Source organism: Pangasianodon hypophthalmus, chromosome 4, assembly GCF_027358585.1.
Source record: "Pangasianodon hypophthalmus isolate fPanHyp1 chromosome 4, fPanHyp1.pri, whole genome shotgun sequence".
In the NCBI taxonomy this organism is placed as follows: Eukaryota; Metazoa; Chordata; class Actinopteri; order Siluriformes; family Pangasiidae; genus Pangasianodon; species Pangasianodon hypophthalmus.
The window spans coordinates 11586189-11598619 of record NC_069713.1 but is presented as its reverse complement, the minus strand read 5'-3'; the positions used below and the strand labels follow the sequence as shown (position 1 = coordinate 11598619).

At 38.9% G+C, this 12431-nt stretch overlaps 2 protein-coding genes across 3 annotated transcripts; one reads left to right on the top strand and one right to left on the bottom strand.

Moving 5' to 3' along the window:
• Nucleotides 1-57: 57 nt before the first annotated feature.
• On the bottom strand, nucleotides 58-6647 carry LOC113540353 (GMP reductase 2). Of its 2 annotated transcripts, none has more exons than XM_053233503.1 (11): nucleotides 6442-6647; nucleotides 5897-5950; nucleotides 5191-5393; nucleotides 4894-5013; nucleotides 4643-4726; nucleotides 3843-4016; nucleotides 3633-3714; nucleotides 3318-3424; nucleotides 3166-3208; nucleotides 1488-1647; nucleotides 58-912 (listed from the first exon to the last, which is right to left on the bottom strand). In XM_053233503.1, the coding sequence occupies exons 3-11, from the start codon at nucleotides 5275-5277 to the stop codon at nucleotides 723-725; spliced, it is 1047 nt and encodes a 348-aa protein (XP_053089478.1). In that variant the 5' UTR covers nucleotides 5278-5393; nucleotides 5897-5950; nucleotides 6442-6647; the 3' UTR covers nucleotides 58-722. The 2 variants fall into 2 exon arrangements, with proteins under 2 accessions (XP_053089478.1, XP_034159159.2); XM_034303268.2 differs by having other exon boundaries at nucleotides 5897-5931.
• A 727-nt stretch (nucleotides 6648-7374) lies between these two features.
• nedd8 (NEDD8 ubiquitin like modifier) lies at nucleotides 7375-10593 on the top strand. Its single transcript, XM_026936817.3, has 4 exons — nucleotides 7375-7734; nucleotides 8033-8080; nucleotides 8510-8592; nucleotides 10144-10593. Exons 1-4 carry the CDS (start codon nucleotides 7717-7719, stop codon nucleotides 10262-10264), a joined length of 270 nt encoding a protein of 89 aa, XP_026792618.1. The 5' UTR covers nucleotides 7375-7716; the 3' UTR covers nucleotides 10265-10593.
• Nucleotides 10594-12431: the final 1838 nt, after the last annotated feature.

The window sequence follows — 12431 nt, the reverse complement described above, 5'->3', positions numbered from 1 at the left end:
TATAAAAAAACACACTTCATACAACCATAACAGTTAAATAAACCAGCAACAAGATCATTTCAGTACCAAGAGGACAGTCATCTCCTTTATTCATCAGTGCATAGAGGTCATTTCTAAGACATTAATTATACTAAATGACGTGGAATGGCAATAATTGCTGTAGTAATAGTTTTGGTCCAGTTTGGGGAAAACTGTTCATGCAGATAATTTATTCAAAAACATGAAAAAACCTACAAAGCCGTACATTAGTAAAGTAGTTAGTAAAATAAAAGGCTCTTTAACAGGATTTGGCTTGTTGTTAAGACACAGTGTCAATGAATTAAGGGCAGTGAAGCCTGGGATATGAAGAGAGAGAGAGAGAGAGAGAGAGAGAGAGACTTTCCATCTTAAATATTTCCTGGAGAATTAAACTGAAGAAACACTACTACTAAAGATATAATTTTTCAAATTTTCAAGACATTTTCAAGCCAAACTGTACAGTTAAGTCTTTATATGAAGGCTAAGCAAGTGAATTTCTCTTAGCCATGTTAGCCACAACCATAACACTGCTGCAGGAAAAGCTGTGAGGTTTATCACTGTGTGGTGCTGTGTGCATTTTATTTGTGAATGTCAGACAAAAGACAAAATTCTAAACCTTTGCATGAATCTGACATAGTTTAGCTCTTTAACTAATGCAGTAAATCTGTCAGAGCAGATTGGCACTCATGAGCATTAGCGATGTCTTAGTCGTTGTTTCCAAACACAGTGTTTAGTTGCTGAGTCACTCTAATGAAGGTGGTACGACGACTCAGCTCCTTCAGCTTAGCAGCTCCTACATAGGTGCAGGTGGAGCGAACTCCACCCAGTACGTCCTTCACAGTGACCTCCACTGGCCCTTTATAGGGCACCTCCACTGTCTTCCCCTCAGACGCCCTGCATCCACACAAGAGAGAGAGAGAGAGAGAGAGAGAGAGAGAGACAGACTTGTCTTACCCTCAACAAGGCTCAACACACACCTGGACAGGTAAATAGTGAACTGATTATTGCAAACTGTGCTGTTTTATAACCACTTTTAAAATCACAGGTATCACACTGGGCATCACAGCAGGTTTACCACCTAACATATTAGTGTATGGTATTATTGGCTTGTGCAACAACAGTGAAAAAGAAAAAAGTGAAAGAGAGAGTGAAAAAGAGTTCATTATATGAGTTCACTATATGAGTGTGAAATGAGCATGGATAACATATGCTTGGAATTTAAGAGACAGACCAGAGTTGTGTGAGTTTTGTTTTCTACACTATCTAATAAAAACAGCTGCTCTCTCTGAAAATCATTCACAGGGACTGATGTCCAAGACAGCAGGAATTATAGAATTATAGAATATATCTTTACTGCATGCTGCCTGATATCCTGTCTGATAACATTACACACATTAAAACATGGTGTAATGACTTTACATTCTGATTTTCCTCTCCTGTACTCAGTATGCTGTCAGTCTTTCTCTCACCTGTACTCTGCTACTCCTCCTGCGTGCTTCTTCATGGCCGTATCAGAGCTCATGCCGTAGAACAGTTTGTACTTTTTGCCGTTTTTCTCAATGGTCTCACCCCCGCTCTCAGAGTGACCCGCCAACATTCCACCCAGCATCACGAAGTCCGCTCCCGCACCTGTCCATCACGCAACACAGCCAATCAAATATAGTGCAGAGTATATTACACATATGGAGCACAAAAAACATGAGAATAGGCAGGTAGATGTACATGGTACTTGTTCTTGGCTTTGGTAGTTTTGCAAAGTTGTCACCTAGTGATCGTAATCTCACATCGGATAACCTACAAGTCCACTATGATATCTCGTTTGTTATCAAATGCATTGCTGGTCCTCCACTTAGCTGGAGAATCTGTTACCTTTGTAACCTCCCATTTTATATTCTTATTATGTTTGGCATTTGAGAGGTCAGTTGTGCGCCACATTCGTACTGGTCCAGAGCACCTGCCCCCTCCCTGTTCCTTAACTACAGTCTACCACAAGTTGGTAATGCACCAATCCCCAGCTCTAGGGCAATTCTGAGTTTATAAACCCCTTTATCCAGTTGCAACAGCCTAGAAACAGAAGATGGGGATCCATCCAGTTCTACTGTTTGCATGCCCACCTCAGCATTTTCCAAGACCTTTTCCCCACTTTGGTAACAGATGTAAGACACTATTGTGATATTGTTGGGTCACAATAAATGCTAACTCGTGATATCTTTGGGGGTTTCTGGATGTAGAGCTTGCCACATAGCTTTAATTTCAAGAATGCTGATACGCTATTGAAGTTCGCAGCTTACTTTACCACACTTTCTTCGATCTAAAGCCCTTACATATACCCTCCTAGACCTGCTGGGAGGCGTTTCTTGTAACAATTGCCCTTTATGCAAACAGGACACCCAAAGTCATGCCCCATAAGAGGAAACCTCTGCTAATAAAACCTCGAGTTGTGAGCACATGGTCTTGTCACCATTTCTAACACATGCCTTTGTGTCATGGCTGAAAAGCAGGAGTTGCTAGCACCAAGATCTTACCTAGACATACAATGCCTGTGCATGGCAACCTGCCCACTTGATATTCCTCAGTTGCAGCCATAATCACACATGCTCTGACATGTCAGTACAGTCTCATGCCAGTGAACATCTGTGTGCTGTGCAGATCACCATGTAGTGTTTCATCCCAAGCAATGGTACTCGTGTCTCCATTAGAGGAATTGGAGCCAAGCCCAGTGGCCCAGTATCCACCAGTGACACAAAGATATCATCACATTTTCTATCAATAAATATGGTGGAGCGTGATTACACTGTGGAACCATTGTCCCATGCACAATGCTAGTTCCTCAACCCTTGGCTGTATCGCAGCAGAATAAGCCCTTACTTTTTTCTTCATGGAAAGCAAAACAGCAATCAAACATAATGGTGTAGTGGACTTTTACAGACAACCTACCAAGACAAGTATAAAGGCAAATCTAAAGATAGTGTTCTCTTATCTTTCTGAAGCATTAGGATGCATATCGTAGAACACAAAATCTATCCCGTTTACAGTAATATTTTTAATAGTAGCATTTTGAGATAAAATTATTTTAACAACTGGAAGCAAAATGCTACTACTGTGTAATAAACAGATTGTGTCATATTCCAGAACAGTGAAACATACCAAACGCCTTAGAGACATCACCAGGACAGGTACATCCTCCATCCTGGGTGAGAAACCATAAAGAAAACGATTAAAATCTAGCAAAAACATCTGTTCTCCCACATAAATGCCTTGATTCACTAATGTGGACTAAGCAGACAACCGTAGCTCACAGAGATGATGTGTCCACCCAGGCCATGAGCAGCATCAGCACACTCAATTACAGCACTCAGCTGAGGGTAGCCCACACCTGTCTTCTTACGGGTTGTACACACTGAGCCTACACAGAAAAACCAGCATATATGATGTACGTCAGATAAATTTTATATGTCATAAATGATATATGTCAGGTAAATTAAGACACATACATGATAAATGACAACACACAGATACCAGTGGATGATGTTTATATGACATTAACCAAAGCTGTTTAACCCAAAACCACTTGTTCTTCATAAGAATTGAGTGGCATGATTTTGTGTTATCACCTGGACCGATGCCCACTTTAATGATGTCGGCACCAGCGAGAATCAGCTCCTCCACCATCTCTCCCGTGACCACATTACCAGCCTTGACAGAAGTTTACAACTATGTTTACAACAATCCCACTGTCTTATCAACCATACACATACACTCTACCTCACTATCTGTCTGTATAAACAATGTGCTGTGTTTGCCAGACAGGGTGAACCACTGACCATGATGGTGTGTGAAGGGAACTTCTGCCGCACGTCCTTGACAAAATGCACAAAGTGTTCTGAATATCCATTCGCTACGTCGACACAAATGTACTGTATCTGTGGCACAGCTGCCAAAATAGCAGCGAGTCTCTCAAAATCAGTCTCGCCTGTTCCAGTGCTGACGGCCACGCTCTGAAGACAGACAGAGAGAGACACAGACAGAAAGAGGGAATGAGACCTGCAGAGCAGCATTATAGTGTTTTTTTTTTTAAACAAACAATATGTCATACTTTTTATACATTTATAGTTACATATAATGTTGTTGCATGTCCACGAAACAAGTTAATTACTGTTATCACTCATGTTATAACAGACAGACAGTTCCCAAACAGTTCCCTCACTTTCTCTTGAAAAAGACAAAAAAAAAATCATTAAAATAAGCTTCTTATCAACAATCGGTAAGATGCAACATCCTCTGTCCTTTACCATGGAAAACTTACAGTGAGTTTTATCTCCAACTGTTACAAAGTACTGACACTGGGGACTCCTTCCATAAATGCTGCATAAATGTCTTCTTACAGAAAGCTTCAGGATATAAACAATTATAGGTTTTTCTATGTTAAATAACATCTTTTTCATTTATTTATTATTAGACTTAAATTACATCTAGCGTCCACCATACAAGTCCCCATGAATGAGCTGTTACTATAGAAATGACAATCTGACAAATCATACTTGAGAATTTGACAGTGGTATAATATAGAAATAAACTACAGTGTTCTGGGCAAAGAAGCCAAACATGATTTCTATTTTTTTACCTCTAGGCATTCTGGGTGCTTCGCTGCAAACTCTTTCCAGTCATCTATGCAGTAATGTTTGTGGATGGCAGTGAAAAGTGAGAACTGGAGGAAAACAGTGGATTAGTTAACCTTCTTATTGAAGTTCATGAGATTAAGTGTGTTTTAACCCAGAACAAGTAAATTACTTTCTGTAATAACAATGATCTTATTGTATAGCGTTGAATTCAAACATTGTAAGTTGCACACAGGAAGTGTGACAACACTCATACCGAATGCAGTGCCATGGCCATCTCAAAGGTTCCAACCGTGTCCATGTTAGCAGCGATGATGGGAATACCTCTGTAACTGCCTTTTGAGTTCCGGAAAGTAAAGCTGCGCATCAGATCCACCTTACAACCAAGATCATAAAAGAAAGAAGATATAGGATGTGAGAGAAGGGAAAAGGCTTAACGTATGATGAAAAATTAATGTTTTGACAATTAGCCATTTTAAATGCATTTATAATTTAAACTATCAAGGCAATATGCTATTTCAGATTTACAATAATTAAACAGACATCTTTGTACCTCACTACGGGACTTGAGCGTGCTGCGTTTGGGACGGAGCAGCACATCCTTGAAGTCGAGTTTGATGTCGTTCTCGATGCGAGGCATGGCTGGGACTGTTACTGTATCTCTGTGTGTGTGAAAACGGTATCTCTGCTCTGTGTAGCAGTGTGTTCTTTGTACCTTCTATTTGTTTAACCAGATAGGAAAACTGTCTCACACTCCTGCAGAATGAGAAGTGGAAATGTATCATGTTTCGCACGTCAATAAGCAAAAAGACTAAAGCTTACTGTCCATTCAAAAATAAATTCTTTGAAATGTATGTAATACTTCATATTGGAATGCATAAAAATATCCTCACAATATACTATATGTATTATGAAATTGAGCTTTCCTGAGATTTTGCTAACAAAACAGTGGAGCCATATTACAAGAAAATGAAACAACTGGCACAAAATTACACTTTCCTCTTTGTAACTTGTAACAGTCAGTAACAATAAAGTTAGAAGAGCACTCCCACTTCATACCAGCATTACTCAGAGATGTGCCTCATTATGATAATAAACTTCTATATCAATATAGTATCATCATGTAATAACTAGGTTGTGGTGTCTGGGGTCACATAGCATCAAATTTAGTGTAAACATAAAATCCTCACTACAAAAGCTGTGTGTGTGTGTGTGTGTGTGTGTGTGTGTGTGTGTGTGTGTAGGAGTGTGTTTTGTACCTTACACGTTCTTCAAAAACTGTCTCACACTTCAGCTGGGGGAAAGAAAGAGAGCTGGGAATAAATTCAAGTTTACATGTATAGCATTTTTACAGCAGTCGCAAAACAGCTTTACAGAAATCCAGATGTAGATTTAGATCCCTGATAATCCCTGTGGCATTTAGTGAATTAAACCTCCATACTTCATGTCAGGCGTTATGTCAGATACCAAAGATAAACCTTTTGATTAATGCAAAAACCAATTCTTAGAAGTTTCCTATAATAATGAAGCTATGGCTGGACTTGCATTAAAACACTGACCCTGTAGGTACTGATGGAGCACTGGGAATTGCTGATGTTAAGACACACATCATTGCAGAATAATATTAGTGGCCCATGTGTTCCTGTAAGTAGAACTGGTGTAATAGCTATAGCTCTGCTCTCTGTTATACCAGCAGCTGAAGGGCATGTCCCGGTATGAAACACACAGTTCACTTTAAAAGATAGTATGTGTAACATATATGTACATACATATATAAGCAGTGTGTGCAGGAGTAATGCGTTACCTTGTGCTGCTGTCAGTTTCACTGGAGAAGGTGATGAAGAATAAAAAAGCCACCTTTTTTTCAGGAAGCGACATGAAAAAGGCGGTATTTGTGCCTTGAACATTTACAGTGATGTGAGCAGTGTAGTTTTATAACCCAAAATGTCCTCTAACTCGTTGGGAGGTCTCTCTACACGGACTACAAAGCGAGGACATGTTGAATGACAAAGCGTCGCGGGTTCTCTCAGTGTTGCCAGGTTCGCTGTTTTCACCCTCTGCTTAACAAATGTCTGTCTGAATTAAGAGTTTTTTTGTTTGTTTGTTTGTTTGTTTTGCATGCACTTTCCTGAGGTTTTGCTAACAAAACAGTGGAGCCATATTACAAGAAAATGAAATGAAGTGGTACAAAATTAGACTTTAATTTCCATTTTGTAACTTGTAACAGTAACAATAAAGTTAGAGCACTGTGTATGTGTCATGTGTAGCATTCCAGTTTGGAAAATTTGAGGGGGTTTGAGAACGAATTTAAGTGTGTTCATCTGTTTTATAACATGCCTTTCAGACAAATGCAGATAAATTAACACATTAAAGTGATGGGTCTACTATGATTACTTTTTTGTCTTCCTGTCCCACTAAATTTTGGATTAGGTGTAATGTGGAGTATATATCTGTAGTTATAACTCTTTGGTGCATATTTTCTGATGCGTGAGCAATTTACTTGATCCTCGTCATCAGGTACAATGTACATGTCTTGGCATACTGTGCAAATGATAACTGGAGTATTGTTTCTTTATCTGTAACATCGACGAAGTACTTCTTTGTCTGCAACACTGCTTTCTTTACTGGAGCTTTATTAGTGCTAAAGTTTCGAAAAGGGTTTTAGAGGCCGGATTTGTAGTTTTTGTGTTGGGTTGATTTTGTCACACGGAACTGGCAACCCTTGTTAACCCGCTATTTTGCTTTTAGTTCCGTCCCAAAGTTAAACACAGACTGTTTACGTATTTGTTGAATTACATATGAAAATAATTACTTATTAATTATATTGGCGTATTTATTTGTCGTTGTAACTCATTTATTTCCAAGAAAATTAATTTATTCTCGTAGTTTCTGTCGGAACTCTTAATTCAGACTAGTGGATGGTAGGAATTATTTGTGAGCTACTCAGGAACTTCAATTGAATGCAAAAGATAAATCCAAGGAATTATTGATAGAGGAATATTCTGTCTTTTTTCTTGCCTTATTGGTTTTACTTTTTGCGTTTATTCACCGCGTGTGTTTAAGCAACACAAAAGCCACAATGCTGATTAAAGTTAAGGTAAGAAATCGGAAATATGTCGCCATTTCATTCACGCTGCCGGTTAGCTAGCGAAGTTAGCCGAGCACTTTAGCATGCTGTAACGTTACTTCAGTTCATTTTAATTTCTGCCTCTGTGGACATGGCAGCTTTTTAAAAACAAGCCGAGTAGATTTTTGTATATTCTGCGCGTTATAACTATATGAATTAAAGTGTGTGGTTTAATCATACAGTTATTTTTTGATTATGAGAGAACTCGAGCTAAGCTGGATGTTAAGGTAGCTAATCAGCCGCTGTGCACTGTTCTTACCTCATCTAGACCCTGACTGGTAAAGAAATAGAAATCGACATCGAGCCCACAGACAAGGTATGTTTCCTTCTGTCATATTAAATCATACAGATAGCCAGTTTTATTATTATTTGCGTGGTGCTTAATATGTGCCTATATTTCTATATTATATTTCATAAATAGTGTCCTATATTTAAGCTGCTGCTTGGACAGTGGTAGCTCAGTGGTTAAGATGTTAGACTACTGATCAGAAGGTTGTGAGTTCACATCCCAGCACTGCCAATGCTGGGTGCTTGAGCAAGGCTCTTAACCTTCAACTGCTCAGTTGTATAAATGAGATAAATGTAAGTCGCTCTGGATAAGGGCATCTGCAAAATGCCTTAAATGTATATTATATTTATGTAATATAAAGCAGAGTTCGTTCTTCAGCAGGGCAGATTTGTGCTTTTGATATAATTAGGATGATGTGTGCTGTGTTTGCATGCTCTGATTTTTGTGTGTGTTTAGGTGGAAAGAATAAAAGAAAGAGTGGAGGAAAAAGAGGGAATTCCACCCCAGCAACAGAGACTCATCTACAGTGGAAAACAGATGTAAGAGAAGTCCAGACACACACAGGCTTTTGTAGGGAATAATGCTTAAAATTAGTGATGCAGTTGATCCTATGTGTACGTGTGAAATAATATAATTGATTTTTGGTATTTTTTTAAACCAAGCTGTTTATGTATTGTGACCTCTAATGATGAGGTTATTCATACATCTCATATTTATATGCCCACTTATATTTTCCATATTATGTCGCCCTATTCATGAGTAAGGGGTGCTGGGGTTAGAAAGTTTCACAGTATGATAACTTCTGCTTTAAAGTCTATAGATATCATGGCTTCAAGGTATTATTTGAAAGGAAAATTTTGTTAGGAAATCTTTGTACATTCTTGTATAAATTACAAAAACCAAGAGGAAACAGAGCCATCAAATCCTCTAATTGTTGTTCTTTCTTAATATGTTATCTCTGGGAGCAAATGTTCTACAAAATCCTACAGTGTCCCCTCGTTTTGAGCGGGGAAAGAGAATGGGTGTGAGGAAGGGAGGCATGCTGAGCCAAAACAAGAGAGGAAAAAAAAAACATTTAACTAACGCAGCAGTATGCAGCACTTCTTAGCCAAAAATGAATGTCTGTTTAGTTCTGGTCAGTAACGCCATGTTTTTTTTGTGCGTTCGATAACCGTTATGTATGATCAAGTTATGAGTGTATAGATGGCAATGCAGCATCTTTACAACAGTAGCAGATTACACAGCCAAAGGGAAATTGTCAGGGATGTCTGTGTCCCCAATTGGTGAGAATGGAATGGTTACAATTTTTGGGGGGAATCACAGCCAAGATGTCAAAGTCAATGGTAAGATAATTGTCTGATCATTCAGTGTGACTATCCATGGAAATGTGACGCCATAACAACCCTAATAACAAGTAATAGAGAATATTTTTTAAAATTGTGCGCCAACTTGGAGACATGATACACAATTTGCTTAGTTTACCTAGTTTAACTAGTTACAGTAAAGTCCCAACCTCCCCAATCACTACAACACTGCTGATCACCAAATTATAAAATTCACCTTGTACATCATAAACTATATGCTTTACACATTAAAGAGACCCAGTTTACTTTTACATAGTGCACTGGTGCTCTTGCTTGCATAATAACAGTGTTTGAAATGTTTAAACCTCAGCATCCTGTGATGGCTCTGCCCCTTCGCTACACAGGGAAAACACACTTTCCAGCAGTGCATCAGTAATTGTCTATGCTGTGCAGTGATGCAGGCTTTACCTGAAGATCAGCCTCACCATAAAACATGTAATTCTGAAAATCCAAAGTTTTGACAGCATATATAGCCGCTACATTATCTACTGTTAAAAATTTAATTCCTCTTATTGGGAGTTATCAAACCATTTTAATGTAATTATTAAAATAATTGTCATATTTGTCTTTGTATGTTCTGATTTTCAATGCTACTGGAAAACCAGCATTGCTCTCACTTGATCTCCATGAATATCGCTCTCTCACCCTTTTTTCAGTCACAAATACATATTCCCTATTTCAACATTATAACATTCCAGTTATAAATATTCCTCTGCTTGTTTTCAGGAACGATGAGAAAACAGCAGCAGACTATAAAATCCAGGGTGGCTCTGTATTGCATCTGGTCCTTGCGCTAAGAGGAGGGCGAGTGCACCAACACCCCAACAACCTCCTGCAGGCCTTATAAACACCAGACCTGCCTTCAGCACCACAGGTGACCTGGCAGCCTCAACACACACACACACACACACCACTCTTCCCTAAACGACCATCTGACCCAAACTCCACGGTGGCGACTCTGCTGGCTATTGTGTAACAAAGTCTCTATGTTCTGTAGCAAACTACAGCATCTTCCTGTCCACATCCCTCTTCCCCTAATTTATCCTTCTTAGAGAACTGTCACGCTTGATTTGTGAAGTTTACAATGAGTGATGCTGAAAAATCATTGTTAAAGTGAAACTGATGCAATAGAATCATTTGTCAATAAAACACAGTATTGACATTTTTTCTCCCTGAGTTTTCGTGTCTGTCGTTATTACAGAGGATATACAGTAGAATTACTTGGTTGCTATTATTACAGGAAAAATCCACTTTGAATGACTTGCATATCAATATTTAAAGTCTGTTGCATAAGAGTTCACCCTCTTTAACTTTTCCACATTTTATGGAAATACATCTTGAAATGAATTTAACTGGGATCGTTTGTAATGACTCTACACAAAATAGCCCACAACATTTTGGTGGTGGGGAAAAAAGTCAATATAATTTACAAAGTTATCTACAAATTAAAAAAAAAACATTATGAAGCTCTGAAACCCTGAAATTAGTACTAGTGAAACCAGTTGCCATCAGAAATCACATAATTAGTTGAATGGAGTTCACCTTTGTGCAATTAATGTGTCATGTGATCTCAGTATAAATGCACCTGTTCCTGGAGGTTTCTGGAAAGGTATCAATCAGGGTTTGGTTATAAAATTAATCAAAAACTTTGAACATCCTGCAGAGGACTGTTAAATCTGTTATTTGAAAATGGGAACAATATGGCACAAGCGTGACTGCCTAGAGGAAGCCGTCCACTAACAGTCAGTGCCTCGGTAAGGAGGGTGTTATTGGGAAAGGGTTCAATTTTCCTTGAACCATTTTGCAATAAAGTATTTTTTACTTGTATAATGATTGGGTACTTTATACTAACTGTCTCAAACTGGTTTCATGAACAAGAGAATGAGATCAGTGTTCTTCAGTGGCCTTCCCGGTCACCGGATCTGAATCCAATAGAACAGCTTTGGGATGTTTCGGGAGATTCACAGCCTGAAAGTGCACCTGAATTGCATGATGCGTTCATGTCAACATGGACCAGAATCTCAAAGGAATGTTTCGAACAACTTTGTGGAATCCATGCCATGAAGAATTGAGGCTGTTTTGAGAGCAAAGGGAGGCTCTACCCAGTATTTGCATTGAATTCCACATAAAGTGTTTGCTGAGTGTAAAATTAAATTGGAAAAATGGCTCAGTGACGCAGTGGGTAGTGTTGCTGCCTAACACCTACAAGTTCGATCCTGAGCTCAGGTTACTGTCTGTGCAGTTTCACATGTTTTTGGCGGTGTCCAGTGAGTTTCCTTGTGGGTCTCCAGCTTCCTCCCATCTCCCAAAAACATGCTGCTAGGTGAACTAGCCACTCCAAATTGCTTCCAGGTGTGGATGAGTGTGTGAACATGTGTGTGCATGGTGTCCTGGTCAGGGTGCATCCTGGCACTTTGAGTCCTGTGTCACTGTTCCCAGGATGGCCTCCAGATCTACCACAACCCCGACCAGAATAAAAACAGTTACTGATGCATGAATAAATAAATGTCCTTAAATTAGTTATGAATCCGTAGGTGATGGCAAAGATCATGTTACATCACCCATTTATCCCTGTAGGTGGTGCCATTTTACAACAAGATGTTTTAGCCATGCCCCATGAAACAAACCACTCCATTATTTATTTATTTGGGTGTACAGATTTATTTGACTTCAATACACAGCTGAAACACATACAAAATCTATAAGAAACGAGCTCAATAGAAACATCATCTGGAAGTAATTGTTGGATGACTAGATTTTTACTGAATTTATCAAACTTTTAATGTCAAAAACATCTAAGCAAAACCATAAAGAAAAACTGAAACAACATGACAAAGACATTTAAAATATCACAAACATCAATCACGTCTTGCTGATGGTGGGTACAGTCATATTCTACGGACACATCTAAAGAGCTCAGTCATGGGTTACACCAACATTTTGCATGGTTTTCAGTGACCTATCTTCAAAAGTCTGTGGGAATTAACAGCCTGTATATGCAGCGAGTGTCTGTA

Excerpts from the sequence above, each read along its gene's own strand:
- nedd8 (XM_026936817.3), top strand. Across the intron at positions 8,081-8,509 it reads ACATCGAGCCCACAGACAAG|GTGGAAAGAATAAAAGAAAG; the intron begins GTATGTTTCCTT and ends GTGTGTGTTTAG. Across the intron at positions 8,593-10,143 it reads ATCTACAGTGGAAAACAGAT|GAACGATGAGAAAACAGCAG; the intron begins GTAAGAGAAGTC and ends GCTTGTTTTCAG.
- LOC113540353 (XM_053233503.1), bottom strand. The coding sequence starts at position 5,277 with ATGCCTCGCATCGAGAACGACATCAAACTCGACTTCAAGGATGTGCTG. Across the intron at positions 5,014-5,190 it reads CGCTCAAGTCCCGTAGTGAG|GTGGATCTGATGCGCAGCTT; the intron begins GTACAAAGATGT and ends CTTGGTTGTAAG. Across the intron at positions 1,648-3,165 it reads TGATGTCTCTAAGGCGTTTG|GTGCGGGAGCGGACTTCGTG; the intron begins GTATGTTTCACT and ends CGTGATGGACAG.